Consider the following 24,174-nt stretch of genomic DNA (forward strand, 5'->3'; position numbering starts at 1 on the left):
ATAATTTATGGAACACTTCAACTAAAATTGAGTCCCGACTTGAGATATACCGAGCCGTAAATCTACTACAACGACTCAATTTTTAACTCCTTTGCTCTTCACTTTGTTATAAAATTCCCGAGTGCCATTCCGGAATGTTGTTACAGTTTATACAAATTTTTACCTGAGGAAATTTTATCGAACATTAAACAGAGCTTCAGGAACAAAGTGAGTCGAGTTTATTGCTATGAACGCAGTTAAAATAAAACCCATCAGAAAAAGCTAATTGAAACTAATTCGCTGTTTCCCGGAACATCCAAAATACTTTACGCCTTGGCGAAATAAAGTCCTTGTCCTGGGCGAAACGCGGACTTGTACAAATTTCCCCCCATTACCGACCCAAAAGATAAAAGTAAATATAATAATGAAGAATGAAAAGGAATAGCTTTTTTCTTGGAGACGTCCTTAATAAAAAGGATTATTGTGCCGCATCCTTAGTATTGTTTTATTTTTTTATCGTATCCTGGAGCAGACAGCCACTTACTCTTATTGTTTCCTGACGTTATATAAATTGCGTTACTTTAAATTTAAAATATATACCGGGGCCGAGGGCAACGGCAGGAGATGATAACCAAACGGAATGACAAATAGACTTTCGGGGGAATCCGGTCTCTTGTTCATTTACTTTGTTAACTCAAACCGACGGTGCCCGGGAATTTTATTAAACGTTCTTATTGGGAGTTTGCCGTGTTGATTTCCAAATGTGCCAATGGCTATTTAACGAATACATTTTTTATTTTGCAGTCGAGAATTAATTATTTAGTACGGAGATGGTATTGATTTAGTTTTCAATATATTGAAAAGTTTAATTATGAAACGGCCACAACCCGACGTAGTTTAAATTCAATTTTATACATTTAATGCTAAATTAATAAATACACATCCACTTGAAAATTTCATAATATCAACTGTTAATTGAAATTGCAATTGGACTGAGAAGTACAATAATGGCCATAAGTATGGCAACTTATTAAAATTTATTAAATTTTTGAGTTGTATTACTTGAATTAGATTCCAGTATGTGTAATGTTTATTGTTATTAGTATCACAGTTGTGTCCAAAAGAGATAGAATAAAAGGTTATAGAAGACCCAGAGCTATCACAAAGCCATCGTCTTTGATTATTGGCCATATGAATTCAACGCAGATGAATGTTGATATTTTTTTTGCCGATGAAGGTAGGTCATTTGGTATTCGATCTGTTTACCTCCGTATAAGGACCGCCCTTTTTTGGTCTCTAACAGCAAACCATAGACGCCAACGTAGTGACTGATGTATGGAACGTCAACGTGGAGAAAGATGCGATTTTGGTTTTACTGTGGAGAGGCATGTTCACAACATTATGAGTTTAATGGTATGGGGTGCTATTGCTTAATGTAGCAGGTGACTTTTACTTTTTAGTAGAGGTAATATGACCCAGCGATATATTGATGACGTTTTGGAGCCTTAGTTTCTTTCCTACATAAGAAAATATCTCGGACTAATTTTTTAGCAAGATATTATATATTCATATTCAATACATTCCACATATTGCCAGGATTCCATTAAACTTCCTACAAGCCTCCCATGTGAATTTAGTATCTTGACCATCCAGATCTTCAGACCTTTCCCCAATCGAAGTTCGCCTGGAATGAGATACCAAAAGAAAATGTCGATAAACACATTAGATCGATTCCAAGATGCGTCAATGAGTGTCTTATTCAAAGGGGGGTCCGATCCATCATTAACTTCTGATACTTTATGTTTGAAGATTTTTGTTTAATTTTTAATCAATTATTATTTTGTATATAAAAATGTTAATATCATATTAAATAACACAGATTTAATCTTTAAAAATCTTTCAATATTAAAGTTTCTATAATTATATCTAGTTCAATTAGAAAAATATATGTAATATTTTATATAATAAGAATATACTAATAGTAATATTTATAATACTGTACAAAACAACAATAGTAAATTACTAATTTCATGTGAATGTTGTTGAACTTTGTCATTGTAACTCAGAAATATATATTAAGAACGCAAGACTCCGTATTCAAATTGACCCAATAAAAACCTTCCATGTGATATAAATCCGGCGGATTTCGCGACCACTTTGGCGAGCAAAGTGCCAAATTAGTTCTGCAGATCTCGCGTTGCCTGGATGTTTATTTTACACTTTGGCTTCAATTCAAAAACCGGGACGCAGTTGCAGTTGCAGCTTCGGCATTTCGACAATGGTGCCGATGCCGGAGCACAAATATATCAGTGGCCGTTAAATGAGTTTCGACGTTTTACATTGGATTGTTTTTTTTTTCTCTGTTATTAACCGGCTGTTTTAAATTACTTTCGGAAATGTGCAAATGACATTGTATCGTTAATATTTTGCCTGAAAACTATGTTTGTATGCATTGATTTAAAGTCCTCATGTCAAACACTTTTGGCTATCTGAAATTGTTAGTGTTTAATCATCAGTGAGTGATTCGTCATATACTGTTTACATACTGTCACTGTTGCAATGTAGTAAATAGATGTTCATTGTTTAGAAATTTATTTGGACAGTGCACTCGCCGATAGTAAATACAAATATATCAGCGACCGTTAAATGAGTTTGAAGTGTTTTTTGTAGCGTTTGTGACTAGATATTCACACAACAGCGAGTCGAATTTCACAATGGATTAATGCCACTGTTACAATACACTGGATAAGTGTATTACTGCTGCCAAGCGAACACAGTGAACACTATCGTGATAAATGTCAATTAATAAATGCAACAAGATTTTGCAGTGTAGTGTAAAAAATTGTCAGATTATAGCACAAACGTCACCGGCATCCCCTCGTACCCCGGAAGCTAACTTTCATGTATGTTGGTGTAATAATCACGAGTTGCAGATAAGTGTTTGCCCGATATGAGGCGAAACTGGTTCAATTTGCAATTTACAAAGTGTCTTTGTTTAATTTGACAATGACTATAACTAAAAAGTGTGCCGGATAAGATAATGGAACAGGAGAGATTTACAATAATGTCGCGTTCGAGTTACGTGAAATTAGTTTTGACAACGTTACGGTTTTATTTGAATACGACGAGTGGGAGTAAAAAGTATTTACATGCAAATCATACATATGCATACGTGGTAATCTTGCCAGACGCCTTCTGGATATTTCGCATGGATTAATCATTCTCCATTTGCAACGAAACCGCAAATTCAAACTAACCATGAGATAAAATGTTTTCCACGATTTTATTTAACTGCTATATTTGAATGCGTTTTAATGAATGAAATATGTCAAGCTACTGGGCAAAATCATCGGGATGGATCCACCTTGACGTTGTTCCCGGTCTCAGTATTCTGCCATAAAGTAGTGGGGGTGGGAAACCAACGGACCCAACTAATTAATTCCAATCCGGATATTTTTTGGCTTTTGGTCTTCTTTATATGCGGTGGTGGTCAGCCATATAGCACAAATTTTAAAATTGAACATAATATAAAATATTTCATAAAAGAATTTAATTTAAATTTTGTCCAGTCTGTATATAAAATATATCTTAATATTCAATAGGATTTTTGCTTGCACATTAAAATATATTTTCTTTTTTTGCACTATTTAGATTCTTAATAGGAAGAATTTATTCTTAGTAGGATTAATATTATTTTATTAAATAATTCAGTTTCAGTAGGAACAAAGTATCATTACACTCCCAAGAAAAAGGAAATAATAGTTAACATGAAACAACGTCTAAATATTGCTCGAAAAAAAAACTTAAAAGGCTGTTTGCAATTTTAACAAATATGAAACAAAACACTCAATTGAAACTAAAATTAAAATACATCGTAACAAAAAGTAACAACCCCTTTTATAGATAGACAAATTGGAAGAATTTGTAAACAAAATCCTTTCTCGTCTAGGCAAATAAAAAATTCAGTTATATAATATCAGTGGGTCTAGTAGAACAATGAAACGTCTACTGAATGGACAAAACGTGCAAGGATGTGTTTCAAAAAAGTATATTCGAAGTTTGTACAAATATATATTTTAATTGTTCGGAATTTTGATTAAGAGTACCTTGGAGTGATGAATGCAAATTTACTAGAATAGGATAAGATAGTAAACAATAGTTTGTCGTTCTCCAAATAAAAGTTTGAACTTAGATTTGATCTGAAACATGGGTCTAAAGTTGTTCAAAGCTGGTTAAATCATGTTGAGGTTCTCCATTGGCCTGCGCCAGTTCAGATCTAGATCCAATTGAAACTTATGAAACGACATGAGGTATAATTAATTTCGATTTGGCCCCTCATGAGTTGTGTTTATTGCAAAGAATACAAAAATTAATTTGTTTTTCAAAAAAATAATAACAATAATATACTTACCATTTTAATATGTGTACTATAAAAAATATGAAAATAATTCTTCTCGTGTCTTAACTATAAAAAATGTTTTAATATACCTCTACAGGATAATATAGAAAATTAATTTTATGGTAGCTTTTTATTACCTATCTTTAGAGATATTATACAAAATCGAATTATAAATAAGAGAGTTACGAGAGTGTTTCAATTTTAAATGGACCACAAAAATCATTTTGTTTCATTAAACATGAGCAATAAATTACACAGATATAGCAAGTATCAACAAACGCAGTTGGTTTAATGGTATCGTACTGCGCAGAATGCCAAAGTGTATTTTAACTGTCGTTTCAACTTCTTCAAACAATATAAATCCTTTATTAGTGTTGTTAAATTAATAACAGCGCCACTTAAAGCCACCATTCCGGTTTGTTTTCAATTAGGCCGTTCAATTTGTTGCAGGTAAGCGATCCGTTTCCGAAAATAGCCCAAACTAAAATTGGAATTTAATTGTTTTTACGCCGGCACCCGTTTTCATAAATTCGAATTAAAATTATCTTTCGGCCCATTCGGCAATTCGTATTTGTTCTGTCATTTCTCCGGCGGTCGTCGATTAATTTTCAAATCGAACTCGACCGCAAAATTGATATTTTATGGTCGGAGTGGTTGGTCGCCGTTATCCCGCAAACAATTAAAACTTGTTAAACTTTCCGTGTTATTCCGACAAAGTGCGCTTTTCCGCCGGGTTTTCTACCTTTTTTTTCCCGTCCCCGGGACCTTCTTATTATTGAAAATTGCCGAACACATTCCTCGCTGGTTTTAATTAATGACGGCGATTTTTTTGCTTCTCCGTTCAATATTTGAGCTTGGGAGCGGTACCGCGTGATTTGTATCATCCGCGAAGTCGAATAATGATTTTTATTAAGTCGTCCCGGATTTCTCGGCGGTAAAATATGTATGTAGATTATGATTCGCACATCACTTCATGCATTATTCAGTTGAGCAACACCGAAATTACCTATTATTGTAGAAAAATACAGTCACTTGAATTTTCACACGTCGCCTTGTGGGAAGAAAAAATCAGTATAATTTAATAAAAATAAGGGGAATTTCACTGAAAAATTTTAATAAGTCTCAAGCGTGGCAATAAACAGTAGTCGGGTTTAATGAGTGCGCCAAACCATAAAGTGTTATTAAATTAAGGAAATAATTACGATTATTACCAGCACGTGCTAATTATTAATGTTCCAGCCAGTTTGCAATGTTAAACCGCACCAAAACCGTTATTTACACTTTTTGGATGCATTAATTAGGAACCGCACTTCCCTTTAATTACATAATTGCAAATTAGAAAAACTCGTCCATTACTAAAAATTCCATTGTAGTTTTACGACTGAGTTTATTTGATTTTTTTGCTGAAACGGATGGACACATGTTCATTTTTCAACATTAAAGCCACGCTACGTCTCAAAGCATTCCTATAAAGTGGAAGGTTCAAGATCCAAACGAATTCAATTTTCAAAATGAAAAAATTCCAAATCATAAAGACCCAAATAAAATTCTTATGATAATCGTAAACCGTTGTGCATGGAAATGGTCGCGACGCATACATAACAAAACACTGGGTCAGAGCAGTAATTTAGGATCCGCGATGACCATTGTCCTAACGAGGTCGTTATCCTGGACAATTGTCCTTGGACGCGTCGCCTAATCCTGTCGGGTCCCACTCGATTTTATTTACGGTACGGGTGCTGTTATTAAAGATATCGTTAGATGTTGCGGATGTATTATAGTTTGTTTTCATTGTCTTTTGGTCCCGTTTGAATCTTAAGTACTTAATCCCGAGGATGGAGTGCATATGGGGTCCAAGCCTAATTGTCTTGTAATCTACGGGGTCTGGGACATGGAATTAACCTGGGACGAGTTTTTCGGTTTATGGGTATTTGAAAAGGCTTGTTTTCATGGGTGAGATGTTATCACCATTAATTTTATTGAGGTTATTTTAATTAACACAAAAGTTAGAGTGGTGGTAACTTTTTAAATTGTTAAATATTAGGGGCATAACTAGTTTATTTAATATGCGCTAGTAAAATAATATATATATGAGTGATTAAATATGTGTTATTTAATTTAAAATCAAAATTGGACTTTCACATTTTTGGTAGAACAGACTTTGAACTAATTTCAGCAAGTCCCATTTTCTTCAGGTTGGCTTTAATTTCGGTTGACGATAAAATTGAATGGTTTGTGATATTCGAATTATCCTGTTATCTGTTTTCGGGCTCAGACAAATTTTTCCACACACAACTTGACCAGTTTTTCTAAATTTTTTAGTAATACGAAAAACGATTGACTTTGTCGTAAACTCTTAGTTATCTCTTTTTGTTTCTCTCGTTCAATTATATTTTTTTACAGTTTCACTTCGACCAATGATTAAATAATTATAATAAGTAAAAGACCGTTAGTAAATAATTAATTTAAATTCACAGACAGCAATGAAATATCTTAAAGTAAAAAGTTGCCATAATTTTGTACACTGGAAAATAAAAGAGAACTAAATTTTTTTAAAAATTAATTTAAACACAACAATAAAAGAAAAATCAATAATCGTAAACATAAACAATTCAAGTAGCACAGCTCATATGTTTAATATATTTTAATAAATTGCTATAGTTGTATCCATTACTGTATATAGGCTTAAAAGCTTTCAACAGGAACAGCAGGAATAAAAAATTATTTTAGTAAAGGTTTTATCAATGGTAAATAAATAATTTCCATAACATTCTCATTCAAATATGTTTAAGCATATTTATATATTGCCAACATGATGAATTAAAATTAATAAACGTTTTAATTCGTGTAAACAGCACACCAAATAAACAATATTTTAATACACATCCACAGCATGTAACTAAATCAACAACCGTATTCAGTACAGTAAACAAACATAATCCACGTCCAATTGAAAGCATCTCATTTGATAAAATCGAATCATATAAAACCGCCAGGACAATATTTTAAAATGATTACAACCGAAATTGACTCCGATGTGATTTACATTCCGCTGCCGAGGCTCCTGGTTAACTCTAATTAGTCTAAGCCGGCAGGCCGATAGAGAGGGGACTTAATAATGTACACAAGACGAACACGGAACGAAATTATTGCACCTAGAGAACGGAACAGGACGCTTGAACTTTGCGAAACTTCCGCCCGTGCCTGCTGCCTTCACTTTACGAGATAACATTTTTTTCGAGAGGGATCTACTTAGCATAATTAACTCGGTCCGGAGTTTTCTTTAATTATTGGCCCGGTTATATTTCACGTCGGTTATTCTATTGTTTAATTTTAGTTATGTGAACTGGGTCGTTATGGGTTGGCAGAATTGTACTTTAGTAGTATTTATTGGTTTTTATTTTAATGATAACATAATATTTATATAAAATCAATTTTTATTATTTTGCATGTTCATTTATATGCTGAATGAGTTTTGAATTATAATTACTAGAAATTTATCAAATAAAATTGTATTTATCAGTTTGACTAAATATAATGAAATATTAATTTTATTTTTTATTTCCAACATACTCAAATTGTAGATTTTAACATTTTTTTATACGATTCAGTCTTAATTCATCACTTGTTTATCGCCGTAAAACGCCTCAAAGCAGACTTTCTTCTGAAGATTTTTGCCGCTTTAATTGGAAGTTTGAAACTTGACAACCTTAGTCAACAAGCACAAGTATATTCTCTCAGATAATTGATAATAATTGTATATTCAACAAATTGTATTTTCATAAACCAAGAGACGTTAATAAATTAAGAAGATACCTTTATTATATCTATATTTATATTAAACTTATCAGTGTGAAATATATATTGGAAAATGTTAATTTAAATTCAGCAAAAGTTTGGGCTAGATAATAACGAAATTACTTCATTTTATTTTCTGGTTTGTTCCATTTTAAGCAAAATATTGATTTATGGTATGTTGTATGTTTATAATTAGGATATTGTTTCTATTTTGACTAACTGAATACTAAACCAATATTTTCTGTTGGATAAACAATATTTTGTTAAATATTTTTCATTAGTTAAATATTAATTGAACTAGAAAACCAAATATATTCTAAAAACGAAATATAAATGGGCCACTTTGCTGTTATTTATATATTATTTCAGTTGAGAGAAATAATAAAATAACAAACGTATTTATACACATTAACAGCTTTAATAAAATAATATTTATTTTATTGTATTTTAATAGTTTAGTTGTATCAATCTCCTAAGGAATATGGTGATACCACCATTGGTATTCTGACTTCTGAAATATTTCAAATCATTCACACGCAATGTAATTTGACTATAATAAATTATTACTAGTTGATAAGTTTTAATGATATTTCTGGTAAATTTCGTGCCTTTTTGTTACGTAAAATTATAATTATTGTAGTCTAGGTTCAAGATTTTAAAAAATTGCCTTACTTACCATGAAATTATATCATTTTATTTTATTAAAAGACAACTTACAATGTAAAATCTTTGTACATTTTACAAATCATTTATTTGATATCCTTCCACACATATAGGTAGACCGTTTGCAAAGCTGCTGTAAATATCTTCCCTTTGCAGCATCCATAAAACGGTGGACGTTTCAAGTCGCGTATTAGCAATAGTGAAAATTCAGCAGGTTCGAGCCGTGCTCTGACTCAATATACATAATTCCAAGATTGTCAGTTCATCCGGCACGATGGAAGAGAAAGGGCGGATGCCAGATTGTGAACGATGCATCCAATATTCATTTTCGTTCGTGTCCGATCAGGCGCGGGATCCCGTAAAATAAGACGTCGAATTTTCAATCGCCAGTAATTTAATCTGATTCCGTCTGATACATGGTGTTACAACAATGCGGAGCCTGAAAGGAGGCACCGAAAATTGGCGACGGATTCCACTCAACTGACAGATCTCTTTGATCTATATAAATGAGCGACGGAGCGACGCCGTTCACGGGGGAATCGACTGATGAAAAACTTTTTGAATACGTTCAAATGTTGCGGGTTTGCGCTCGAGACGTTCGCTTTAAAGAATCTGTTATGTTTTATTGTTTGCGGTGAAAGGGGCATCATTAAGTCGACGGTAAATAAAACCGCAGATGCATAAGTTAATGTTGCTCATGTTTAGTTTTATTAGATTGTTGTTAGTGATGTTAGTGGATATACGATCAAACTTTTAATGTGTTGATGTGAGGTGGCATTCAGTTTTGAAGCACGAGTTTCGCTCTATCAAAACGTGTGAACTCTTGGACTTAGTTGAAATCATTTATTCAAGGCTTTGAATAAAGTATGGATATGAAGCAAATTTGTAAAATTTACTTGTTTCAAAGTCGTCTTTATGGGAAGAAGTTGAACGATCTAGGGTATGAAAGACTGCTTCATTCGTCATACTCACCAGACCTTTCCCCAACTTGATTATTAATTTTAAAAACATATCGATAGTTTCCTTCAAGAGAAATACTTTAAAAATCAAAAAGATGTTCAAAAGGCCTTCAACGACTTCATTGGTTCCAGAATCTCCGAGTATTATTCCACCAGCATAAAAAAGCTGGATTCTCATTGATAAAAATGTATTGATTCAACTGGTCCTTATTTCGATTAATAAAGTTTTGTTTAAACCGAGATTTGTTCATTTTTCACTTCTCCAAGAAATTAAGGCACCCCCTATAAGTTTGTAAATAAATTTTTCTATTTAAGAAAATAGTAGATTGGAAGGGGGCAAAGGAGTTCGAATAAATTTTGAAACTATTCAACAACGACTTAGGGAACAACCTAAGGGTGTCTGCTCGAGGTCCGACCTTAACCGTGGCTCATCGCAGAGCCCGGCTAAATTTTGTTAGAGATTGGGTAGACGCGGATTGGGAATGATTGGTGGGGACTCAATTATGATGTGGAGAGGCGTTCTTTAACAGCGCGTACTCACTTGGTGATTATAACTAATCAGCCTTAATGCTGAGCATTACTTTCTGGACATTCTAGGGGAACATGTAGTCCCACATGCCACTTTCATATGTCCAAATTTTTTACTAATGCTGGAATTAATGCTATGGCCTAGCCAGTTCGCAATCCAGATATTAAGCCAATTGAACATAACTGGGATATTCTTGGGGGATGTTTAAGGGACCATCCTAACGGTTCGAATAATTTAGAGGATGTGGAGCGTCTTCTTTTAGAAATTTGGGAGAATTTGGAACAAAAAGAAATGAGAACCCAGATTTTGAGTACGAACAGAAAATCTGAGGTTGTCATTCATAGTATAGGTAAAAGTACCTCAAATTTTTATTTTTTTAGAAAAACAATATTTAGTAACATAATAAATAAAAACCTATTTTTAAATAAATATATAAAGAAAGTTTACGTCCATGTCTCGTATTATTAAATAATCAATTATTATTGGTGTGGCGAGGTAATTTTTTGTTGTTTTTAAAAACGAAATATCTTTCTTGACAACCTTATACATTAATCAGTATATTTAAATACTGACAAAGAAGTCAATTTCTTTGTGATAAAATATTGTTTAATATAAAGTAAAAGTATAATTAATATTTTATTATGAATATCTTGTGTAGTAGATGATGGAGTTTCCATAATTACATTTCTGTGTATGAAAATAGAGTAAAACATTTTAATTTGCATCCATGTTCAGTGCAAAGGGAATTGTAATGTTGCCAGGGATTCATATATGTTAACGACGATAAATTGGGACTTTGTATTTAAATATTATATTACAATTATGTAAAATTTAGTTTTGTTTATTAGATAGCATATGAAATTCCTGCGTATAAATAAATAAATAAATAAATAAAATTTGTACGGCTACATTTCCATTACCTTCATTGGAAGAAGTTGCCAAATGTTTTAAGCTGAGTGCCGACAGTCTTACACAAAAGTAACATTTATTGAGAATCGTATTGTAACTCTGAATTTCCAACCGGAATTAGATTCGCAACACACAAATGGAAAATTAAGGGGGCCGAGATCCCCAATTAAAGATCGTCCTCCCGCACTATTGCCCATTTACCCCCTATCGTGGACTCTCAAAAAATACAACTTGACAAATTTAATTTGTCGAGCTATTCGGACCGTTGTGTTCCACCTAATGTGTAAAGTTTCGGCGACGATTCCGTCCGGAGCACTATCGGGAGTTTTACCCGCGCACCGTCTTTATTGTTTCGCAACTGTTAACGTAAAAGACTAGAGTTGCGGAGCGCAACGTCCCGGATAACTCAATTACTTGTTTAGTAATTCAAATTTGTGAGGAACGCCATCCTTTTGGAATCGATAAGACAAATTGGAATTCGTCGGCGAAACCGGAAAAGCAATTACGACGCATTTTTGTATGTAACGTTACAAGAGAAATTAAAAGGCGATACGATTTTAAACAAGCCAATCAACAAATGCAATCGCCTTAATTAACGATCTTTGTCTGCTTCACATCCTCCAACTAATTAGCTCCAAACATTTCCTCGTAAATCGAAGACCTTGATTTTCGCAGTACGAGGAAAACTTGTATTCGGTAATTAAATCGGATTACTGCCGAGTAATAAACGGACCATCCCCTACGAATGCACCTATACGGCTAAGTATTAATTATAATTAAGGTATAGACTCGCAATTGAAAAAACGACCAAACTAAGCTTGAGCTTACGTGCTCGGGCTTAATTAAATGTGCCTGTCAGACACTTGATTCCACGCTGCGAAGTAAAATTGTAAGCGACTTACGGCGTGTAAAAACTGCAATTTTCTGACATTATTAAATAACCTGACAAATTAAAATCTTACGTGTTTTGTAATGATTCCAATAGATACCATCAGTTATTTCGCCTTGTTGAACAAGTCGAGGAAAAGCCAACGGAGGAACACGTAAACCAATGAATTTTTTACACAAAAATAAATGTCGGACCAAATGAAGGTAAAGATCAAATCCAATCCGCAGTTTAAACAAATCTACACAAAAACCCTTGTCCCGACCTAGGGCCGGGACAAAACACAGGGATATAAAACGGGGACGGGCGGTGGCGTCCAACAAAAGGGCGATTCACTTTCCGCGGCGAAAGTCGACCGGGCAATTGGGAAAACGATTTATCTTTCGGCCGCTTCGAGAAAAATAGCGGCGGAAAAGCCGGGCCTGGTCTGTGGGGACGTGTGCACGGGTCCTCCAAGAGCCCGGGATCACTGACGAACTGATCCCGTCATGTCGATTATAATTATGTTCTTTATTGCTTCGGGGGAATGGTCGTGTCCGTGGGATCACTCAGATACTGTTACTGAATTTGTGTACTGTTTTTAGTTATTGAAAGTACCAAAGTTGCAATATATTTATCAATTTTCTTAAAATTAAGTGTCTGAAATACATGAAAGGTATTAATGAAGAAATAATATATTATTTATTTATATATTTTTAATATTTTAAAAATTTTAAACATTAATATAATAGTAGTAAATAATAGTAAAAATATTCACATTTATATTAAATATTTTCAATATTGATAATAATATTAAATAAATAATAAAAAGTTCATTAGAATAAAAAAGTTGATTACTATTCTTAATTTTATTAAAATATTTAAACAATCTCAAAAATATGAGGGAAAATAATTTAATAATAATGACAATTACATTAATTTTCAAATATATTTTTATGGGTATATCAAAATATATATATTATATTATTAAATTTAAAGCCAATAAGAAATTAATAACAAAAAAGTATTTTTTCTATAATAACATGACATGACATTAATAATAATTATTATATACAATATTATTTATTAAATTAAATAATAATATAAAATTAAACAAAATATTGAATCAATATTAAATTTTTTATTTCGTTTTGGACTCCCAAACTAGTAAAAATTTCAATAAAATATTTGATAATTTATTTAAAATAATCATATTAATATTTATTATTAAATTTAATATTTATTATAATATTAAATAAATAATAAAAAATAGTTGATATATTTAATGTTGCATTCAGCATTGAAAATTTTCAAATATATTTTTATCAATATACCAAAAATTAATATTAATTTAATTATTTCATTGTTAAATTTAAAAATGTAATTTTTTCTACATTATATATTTTAAAAAAATTCCACAATCACGAAAATAAACAAAATATTGAATATTAAATTTTTCCTTTTAGATTATCAAACTAATAAAAAATTCAATAAAGTATTTTATGGCAACTTTTTTTAAATACTCACATTAATATTTATTATTATATTAAATATTAATTGTAATATTAAATAAATTAGTTAATTTAAAATATGTTGCTTTCTACATTGAAAATTTTTTATTTAAAGCCAATAAGAAATACAAACAAATAATTTCTTTTAAATTTTATATTTTACAGATAATTTGTTTAAAATTTTTATACTGACCCAAATTAAACAGATGGTTTGTTAAAAAAGTTACAGCCAATAAAATCCTCGTAAACAAATTATTTGTTTAAAATTAACGACAATAATTTTATTGATAATTTTAGTTGATTTTAATAGATTACTGTTTGTAAAATTGTTTATCTACACAATATTATTATCATAATACATCATGAGGTTGAAATGTTGAAATGAAGGGCATATTCGACAAATTGTGTTTCTATAAATCACGTGACGCTAATAAATTAAAAAGGTACCTTTGTTATCTATGTCCATATCCAATTTATCAGTGTGAAATATGTATATTAATTTAAATTCAGCAATAATTTGGAGTAGATAATAACGAAATTACTCAATTTTATTTTCAGGTTTGTTCTATTTTAAGCAAAATATTGATTTACGCTATGTTGTATGTTTATAATTATTGTTGCGATTTTGACTAACTAAACACTAAACCAATATTTTCTCGTGAATAAACAATATTTTGTTAATTATTTTTCCATCAGTTAAATCACATTAATTGAACTCGAAAACCGAATATATTCTAAAAACAGAATATAAATGAGCTAGTTTACTGTTATTTATAGTAACATTGAAAATAATTTAATAATTTTTAAATTTTAAATTATATTATTTCAGTTGAGGGAAATAATAAATTAACAAACGCATATATACACTTTAATAGGTTTAATAAAATAAAATTTATTTTATTGAACAATTTTTTGTCGCAAAAACTCGACAATTATATTCTCATTCAAGCCATGCATATCCACCGTAATTTTTAATTAAAATTCTCCCCAAATTTTATCTGAAATTAAGTTCGCAAAAGATAATTACTATAATGGAGATTTACCTAGGGACCTTTATCCAGTGAGACTGTGGATTACTTTGGTTTGATATCTAATCGTCCGCTCCAACTTGAAAGCAATAACTCGGTGCCAAGTCCCTCAATAATACGCGAAAGTATCAAGATTGTTTTAGTCTAAATCTTACTTCCAAACTATGTTTTATGTTCTACGAAATTGTAGTTTTTGTTAACGGTCCACATCTTGCAGGCATAGATTAAAAAACTCGAGTTTAATTAAGTCGTGTATCGGAGCGCCATCAAAAACGTTCTCCACCGTTTCGGGTGTCGGGTGTGCGGTATATCTATTTTATCGTCTCTTTTTCATTTCGTTCGAGACTTGGGGGTGGCCTAGCTCAGCCACCCGTTCTCTCTCCTTACACCACTTGATTCCGCGATATCGTCGGCTTCTTGATCTCGAGCCCTTCCGTATTCCACGTCACACGTTTCTTAAAAAGTAGCGGCGCACCCTCGCCAAGTATATTTTACAGATTCTATTATGGCAAATTGTACAGAAACTCGTCCAGAACAAGGCCCGAATTGTAATCTTTATGCCGAATTTATGGTTATGTGTGTTTCGAGTAATTCCGCGCCCGTGAAATATTCTATGTATTATATTCAAGATTGAATTTGGTTATTTGCTTTGCGACTGCAAAGGGAATAGGAGATATATTATTATCCGTAAATGGGGTGTTATAAATAAATCCTCTTATTCCTAAGCTTATTATAAAATATGCAAAATATCCGTAATAACTCAACCAATTGGAATTATATCATCATTTTTTTGTTATTATATATATATATATATATATATATATATAAGTAAATTTTAATATATATATATATATATATATATATATATATATATATATATATTAAAATTTACTTAGTTTTCTATATTAACATATTTTTTTATTATTGATTTAATGTATTAATTAAAAAAATGTAATATTTTTAAAAAATATTCATATTAATTAATATTAAAAAAGTAATTTTCTCTATATTTTACATTTTAAAGAATTTCCACAATCCTGAAAATTAAACAAAATATTAGATCAATTTGTCGTTTTGAACTACCAAACTAGTAAAAATTACGATAAATTATTTTATTATTTATTTTATTTTTTTTTAAATATTCTCATCAATATTAATTATTGTATTCAATGTCAATCATAATATTAAATAAATATAAAAAAATAATTAATAGAATAAAGTTGCTTTCTGTATTGAAAATATTCATACATATTTTTTATTAATATATCAAAAACTAAATAAATATTAATTTAATTATTATGTTATTAAATTTAAAACCAATAAGAAATTAAATTTTGTGTTTCTCTTTTAAACTGTCCCACTAATAAAATATTTTATGATAATTTTTTTAAAATATATTAATAATAAATTTAATAATTTTATTATTATTGAATGTCAATATTTAACATTAATGGAATATTTTTAAAAAATATTGATATTTAATACATTTATATCAATATACCAAAAATTAAATAAATATTAATTTAATTAGTATAATATACAATTTAAAACCAATAAGATATTAATTTTGATATAATTTTTCCAATATTATGAATTTAGAGATTTTCTATAATCATTATTTATGATCAATATGTTTTATTTGTAATATATCAATAGAATATTTTAATGCAATTTTATAAAAAAATTTTCACGTCAATATTAATTATTATATTCAATATTAATTACTATATTAAATAAATAAAAAATAATTAGAACGAATTAGAAATAAGAAATAAATTTAAAAAAAAAGTAATTTCTTCTAAGTTTTATATTTTAAAGAATTTCAAAAATCACTAAAATTAAACAAAATATTGGATCAATATGTTTAAATATTTTATTTTGATTTGAACTACCAGACTAGGAAAAAATATGCAATAAAATATTTTGTGACAAGTCTTTTTTTAAAATATTCACATTTTGTTCAATATTAAATAAATAAAAAAAATATTTAATATAAAAATAATAAATGGAATGTAATTTAATTTTGTCTGTTAAATATATAAAAAGTAAAATAAAATTAAAATATTCACCGTCTAGAACTGCTAATATTCAAATAATATTACTGATAAAATAAAACATTAGAAAATATTTTTAAATCTATTCGCATAATAATTATTTCACCAATGTTTCAATCAATACCTAAACTAAAATGTGCATTAAATTAACACAGAAACGAAATTCGACCTGATAAATGGTAGCACATTAATTAAATAATAAAGTATAACATTAAATAAATTTACGAATAATGTACGCATCCCTTAATTTCATTAAACGCAACAACTAGTTCATATTAATCTGCCAAACATTAATATTCGTTTAAAACCAATTTAATAAACACATTAAAACATATTATTTAACTTTATTACATGGAAGCTTTAACTACTCTGCACCATTTAATTCCGAGGTAATTATCCAAATATGCAGTTTTATTAATAACGACCGCGGACCGTCCGAAATTTTATGGCACTGGAAATCATTACGCTGTCATATCAATTATTGGATCTATTTAAATGACCTGTAATATTATTTGATGGTCCTGTTCAAATGGTTTATGTTTAACGTAGATAGAAACTAGTCTGGAAAATTCAATAAAGATGTACGTTCTTTAATTCAGTAAAAGCAAGTTTCAAAGGCGGAATATGAAGTATATATTTAATTTTTAATTTTCTAGTCCTGCATTCCTTTATTAATATTTGAGTGAACGAAGCAATAAAGGCGAACGTCTTTCCGACTGCGGCGAACTATCAAGAACCGCTTTATGCCACTCCGGCATTTTAATCTTGTTTTCCGTCTGTTATTCGTAATTATGTAGAAAATATTTACTTTTGCAAATACAAATACCTACAGTGAAACGCCGCGGCGCTTCCACAAAGGAACCTAAGTGAATGCAAAGTTCAAGCTTAGATTAATTCCTTTTGTCGATTGCTCCATAATTCCTGTGGCGTAAAAAAAATTTATCTATGTATGGTTGCCACCGAAGGCGGAAAATTATGGTCGGGCGATGCGTTAATTAGAAAACGTCCACAATATATCTGTTTCCGTAAAATTCCTAACTAGCTGGCAACTTTTCACGTCATAATTATGCCGGTGTCAGAGTCAGCAATAACAAAATAAAAATGTCCAAAACAACTTCCGCAGGCTTTAAATTTCACATCCCGCAGTCGAAAATCAACGAAACACTAAAAACTGCACTCATGTTTGTGTAGCATCGTTGTTTTTTACCGGTGACATATACCGCTGGTAACTTTTCATTTCTGCCTGATATAGTGACGAGGGTCAAGTAATTTTTGTAACATTGGACTTTTTACGTTGGGGCACCGTGATGGATAACAAAATTTCCTAACCATCCGTACAACCGTGTACAAGACAGTCAATACGTTATTTAAACAATGGGAGAACGCCACAACTGTGTTTACATTTTTCAATTATTTACCCCGGGAAACGTTCGTTGCCGTAATTCATTAAAATTGCAAATAGAAATTACGCGGCAATATCGGAAAATCGCGTCGAATAAAAATCCGTAAAAATTATGTGCCCGCGTTTTGTTCCCAATGCCATTTTTTTGTTTGCACGTGTAATTGTTGGTTTTTTGCTTTTCCCTGCAATCGGCCAAATTCGATTGTCGCGGCACAACGCTCCAAGTGTCGGGGAAATTAGGAAACTGCGAATTCGATGAACGTGGCAAACTGATAAAATTCGCAAATTAACTAAACTGATCGGAAAAAGTTAAGCATATTTCGGTCAAAATAAAAATTTAACCATACATTTTTATTCGCTCTGTATGTGTTGATTATATTTATAAATAGAAACGTTAAAATGAAATCATCATGGGTGTCGATCAATATTCAAATAATCAGTTTAATTTTAAGCCGGTTCAAGAATTAACGAACAATTTCTACTGCCTTCTTAAAATCATGCAGAGACGTCATTTTTCAGAAGCTGACAGACATCGTGCTGTAGAAATGCTTCAGGCTGGCTCAAGGCAAGTTGATGTAGCCGCTGGATTTAATGTTGACCATTCTGTAGTGTGCAAACTCTATCAACGGTTTCTAGAGACTGGACATGTGTGAGAGCGGCGTAGAGAAGGTCGTCCAAGAATTACATCTGACCGAGAAGACAGATTAGTAATCAGAGGACCACGAGCGGACACAATAAGAAACTGCACACTTCTCAGATAAGATCTGATTTTGGCTATTGGTCGTCATATAACCCCAAGGACAATTTTAAATTGGTTAAATGATGCAGAATTCCATTGCATCAGACTCAAAAGAAGACTACCCTTCTAGCCAGCACATCGTGCAGCGAGATCAGCTTGGTGTCAGGAAAGGGAACTGTGGCATGAAGAGTGGAATACTGTGAGGTTTATAAATGAAAGCAGATTTGGAATATTTGGTGAGAGAAGGTGAGTAAGAGTCAGGAGACCTTCAAGTCAAAGAATAAATCCACATTATGTGTAGGAAGTTCACGCATACTATAATGTTATGGGTGGTATTTTTCTGCTTTAAAAATTAAAATGCCTTCAACGATTTCGTTGCTTCCAGAACCCCGGAGTAGGCATAAACGTATTGACTCAAAGGGTTCTTATTTCAATGAATAAAATTTTGTTTAACCTGAGATTTATGCATTTTATTTTTAAACTTGAAAGCGAAATAATACCACGTCCGTACGATAAAAATGATCGATTTTTAGCGGGCCGCAAAGTTCGTTAGTTGAGGAACGGCCGCTAATATCCTTTACGACGTATCGATAACCCGAAATTTGGACTTTAAATTCCACGGACGCGGTCACGTACGCAAAATTTATGTTTTGTTTGCGGCTACATCTGTTATGGTTAAACTCAGCGCACGTTACACGGAATTTATTACGCAATATCATCGGCCATTTCACACAATTGGGTATCCGGAAGGAAAATACTTTCCGAGCGATATACTCCAGTCTTTTGCGCTCGCGGACGTTTTTTCGTCAATTCGTTCTTTTTCTGAATGTGCTACAGGCACGCTTTATAATGTTACGTCATTTACTTGCTTCAATAACATTGTGTTTTTATTATTCCTGCAATGCTGGAGTAAGTAAATTGTTAAAGTCATTTGTGACGTGCAGCCTCAATTATTCAAAGATGGAAGAACGAACGTGTCGAAAACATAATATTCGAATTTTAAGACAATCGATACATAAATACGTACACAAACTCCACTCTCGGTTGATATTCATTAGAGAAAATGTGGGGAAAATCTGTAAATTTTTATTAGTTATGTCGTAGTTACGTTGTCAATATTAATAAATTTTTGAGTCACTTTGCTGTCGACGACCTAAAATGTGCAACGTCTCACTTGTGAATCGATTTTGTTTATGCACAAGCAGTGCTGCTGTTTTCTTGCAAACGTTATAGATTCATCAATTTTTATTGCCAGCGTTTTCTTTGATCTAAAAGTTTTCATACAATATATGAAATTTTTTTTTTTTAAAGTTTAAACAAAGTAACAAGTAAATTTTTATAAAAATAGAACTCGTACATTTACAAATGATTTTTTCGAATTTGAATGTTATTTACAAAGAAAATTAAAATTTTATCTACATTATAAGTTAAATTAAAAAAATGCTTATATGAAACACACTTAATCCACCAAATTTTTGGTTTGGGTAATTACCAGATATTTTATCTCTATACCCATCATATATTTATCTAGCTAGCACTTCAACAATAGAGTTATAAAAATGGTGCATTCACAATGCTGTAATAAAATGGTGAATGCGCCGGTTTATTAGATCAATCAGTGATACTTAAATTGCAATTACAGATGAAAGATTAAGATCGCACTTTGATGTCGACGGAAATAACGGTGTTGCACTGGCAAACAGCACTTTAAAAGCGTCCGAAACCGAATGGAGACACTCACTTATTTATCGGTCTTTTTACAGAGGCACCGAAAACAATTCCGAAGGCACTTTATCCCGAATAATTGCATTGTGTAAACTCCGAATCGGTCCCGGGAAAAGAACTCGGTTGACAAACCAGAACTCGGCTCCCCCTAAAAAAATAACCGAATACGCCAATGTAGCAAAGTCTCACTCAGTAGGGGAGATCGGCGGTAATAAATAACTCACAGTAATTGATTTTTAGCATTATAATAAATTATTTTTTCTAGATTAAGCCCCCAACGAGCCGGGGATTTTAGCATTAGGGTTACGGTTATGTCGCGTACCATTCGTGAAATTCACGTGCGGAAATATATAAAAGACTGAGGAAATAATTCATGTATTGGGAACATAAGGTTTTATGTGGATTTGCGGTTTACAACTCTTGCACATCAAATGACTGGTAAATAAAAATTATTGTGGGTTTTAAACTGTTTTGATTATTCACATTTAGTTTTAAAACACAAAAATGAATTATAAAATCGACTGTATTGAATATACGCTTTGGTTGCTTTACTTATACAAAGACTATGTAAATAAAAATATCCATATATGCAAACTTTAGACATTTAATAATTATAAAATTAATTTACATTAAAAAGAATCTTTCCTTTAATAAAATTATTGTTTTTTAATTTGTTGCGCGCTAGTGTACATATGAAGTTTCTAAAGAATATTTCTTATTTTAAAGAGACGTCCGTCATTAAAATGGTATTCAGCTTTAATATTTTACGAATATTGAGCTCTTTCATACTAATTTATTTCTGAAGCTTAATAAAGCCGGACTAGTGATTAATTTAAGTCCGCATAGAAACATAAATAATTCCCAGAAAGTCGCACTAAATGTTTTAATAGCTGAAACCCTGGAGATAAATTTTCATAATTTTGTTCCTTTATGCGCCTGTTCTGCTCATTATAAATTAACCCTTGATATATACAATAACTGCAATACCTAAATCTAAAATCCGTGTACAGGCAATAAACATCAGTCAATTTTGCCCCGACAAAAGCTTGATATATCGTGGCGAAAATAACGTATCGTAGACTGGGAACGGAGGAAAAAAACGAGGCAGAATTGGCTGGCGTGCAGTGAATGTCACGAGGGACGGCACACCTCTAAACTGTTTAAAATGCGTCTGCCTTCTTTCCCTCTTCATCCCACTTGAGCCCCACTTTGTTTACTTGTCAGGGGAAATTAAATTTATCAGTCAAATAATGTCAAATAAGTGTTTAATCAGGAAACAGCCTATGCAAATGCACGGGACGGGGACGGCGTGATTGAAGGCAGTCGACGACTGTTTGTCTTTGTTATTGCTAATAAAAAATTCATGTTGCAACAACAAAAAAAGCTAGATAACAATGTGAAGAAATTTTCCAGGTGCTAGATGGAGGAAATTTTTAATTAAGTAAAGTCCCGGATTAAGCGGAAGGTTCGCATAAATTCAACAAATTCAAGATACTCACCGTGTAGAGCTTTAAGGTAAGCTTTGCCCGCGTTGATCATTTGCCTGGCGCCCGGGTTGAACTTATCCAGGATGTTCTGAAACAAAATTACACAACTCAGATAACGCTTATTGCCGTTCAGTTTAAATACAGTCGAGTTGAAAACGACGGCCGCAAAACGCGAGAGCTTAAATTATCTCGAAGCATCCCCGGATCCCGGTTGTTTTATGCTTTGGTAGATTTTCCGAACAGTCACTATGATAAAGTTTGTTTGCCGCTCGACGACGATGTTTGCCGGTAGATGGATGAGATTCCGGGATTACGGGATCCATCCGCTGTTTGTTTGCCGGGTAAAAGTCACGTTGCACCGAAAATTATATTTTAAAACGTTTTTTTTTTCCTAAACCGCTAGGTTTTGTTTTGAACTTCAGTTTCTGGATTGCATAATGGAGTTACGTCCGTTCAGTTTTCTGGAGCGTGAAGCCGAAGTTATGCGGTCGTGGTAGCCCAGTGGGTTTGGTGTTGGACGGCGCGACATTGCGACAAATTGATACGGAACGCGATCCCCGAATCGTTCCGTTTTCTGAACTAGTTTCGTCACTCTGTTGTCGCTGAGAGATAAAGTTTCGGGCGGGACAACGGCCGCGACGTCTGGACTTACATCATGTAAATTACATGCGGTCGGTGTTGTGTCGCATGTTTAGCGAGACGTGTCGTTGTTTAATGTTTTGTAGTGGGGTTGCCACTATTATTTGTCATATTTGAGTCGGCCTTATATGAAAAGCGTAATTAAATAAATAAATGGATTGATCATTTCTGTGTTCATAAAATGTACATATTTTAAATTTTATGCGTTCTTGCAACTAGGAAAATATTTTTATATATTTGTTTACTTTAAAAGTACTTTTAGAACATTAAAAATTTCAGTAAAGTAAAAGTCATGCAATAAGAATAAACAGCAAGTTTCTCTATTAAAATTTATACTTAAAATACTTGAGAACTAATCTGAAAAGTAATTTTAAACTTGTAGTAAAAATGTAAATGGGTTTTTACACAAAATGGAATAAAGTTGATGCATATTACTTAATAAAACAAAAGAATTTTTATGTTATTTCGACACAAATATATATATATATATATATATATATATACATATATTTGTAAAAAATACTTAATAATAATATATTTTTTAATTAAATTAAATTATTAAACTTTTTATACATAAAAGTTTTTTTATTATAGTAATATTACATTAAATGTAGCCTCAATTTTAAACTTATAATAAAAATGTAAATGGAATTTTAAGCAAAATGGAATAAAGCTGTGAAAACTTAATAAATAATAATTATTAAGGCAAAGAATTTTAATGTTATTAAATATTTGAAAAAAAAATTATTTTATTCATCGTTCAATTATGAAAATTTTTACATATAAATATTTTTTATTGCTGCTCCCTCGACCTAAGATGTAACCTATTTTAAACTTTAAAAATTATCAAGAGATTTTACACAACTTAGAATAAAACTAATAAAATAAAATATGTATTTTATAAAACAAAAAATTTTATTATTATTTTTATATGGTATTTTATACTATATACTATTAAATTAGTAAAAAAAAGTATTACTGTTGCTCCTTGACATAAAACTTGATTTTAAATTTATAGAAAGAATGTAAATGAAATAAAGTTTTGTAGTTTTTAACAAAAATAATAATAAATATTTTATTATTTTATTTTATATTTTCGTTATTTTAGAATTATTAATGTTTTTTACATATAAATAGTATTTATTGTAACTTTTTTTCGACATAATATTTTACCAAAATGTAAATGTGATTTTATATGAAATAATAAATATTTAATAAAAAAATTTAAAAAATTTAATGTTATTCTGCAAAAAAATATTTAATTTTTTTAGTCATTATTAGTTTTTTTGTTACAAATATATTTATTACTGTTTCAACGGAAATTACAACTTTCATATTAAACTTATAAAAATGTAAAGAGAATTTTACACAAACTGGTATAAAGCTAATAAAATCAAATAATTATTTAATAAAACTGTATAAATATAATATTTATAAAATTATAAAATTGTTTTTTAATTATTTATAAATTAATAATAAATTTTACAT

General features: G+C 31.0%; 1 protein-coding gene across 2 annotated transcripts in view; it reads right to left on the reverse strand.

Moving 5' to 3' along the window:
- Positions 1 to 24,174, reverse strand: part of LOC109603102 (GATA zinc finger domain-containing protein 14) — a 137,576-nt gene that overhangs the window by 31,767 nt on the left and 81,635 nt on the right. For both annotated transcript variants that reach the window (XM_049963935.1, XM_020019554.2), the window contains one exon: positions 22,060 to 22,135. In XM_049963935.1, the coding sequence (XP_049819892.1) occupies positions 22,060 to 22,135 (76 nt within the window). The remainder of the gene's footprint in view (positions 1 to 22,059; positions 22,136 to 24,174) is intronic.

The sequence above is a fragment of the Aethina tumida genome, chromosome 2, assembly GCF_024364675.1.
Source record: "Aethina tumida isolate Nest 87 chromosome 2, icAetTumi1.1, whole genome shotgun sequence".
NCBI lineage: Eukaryota > Metazoa > Arthropoda > Insecta > Coleoptera > Nitidulidae > Aethina > Aethina tumida.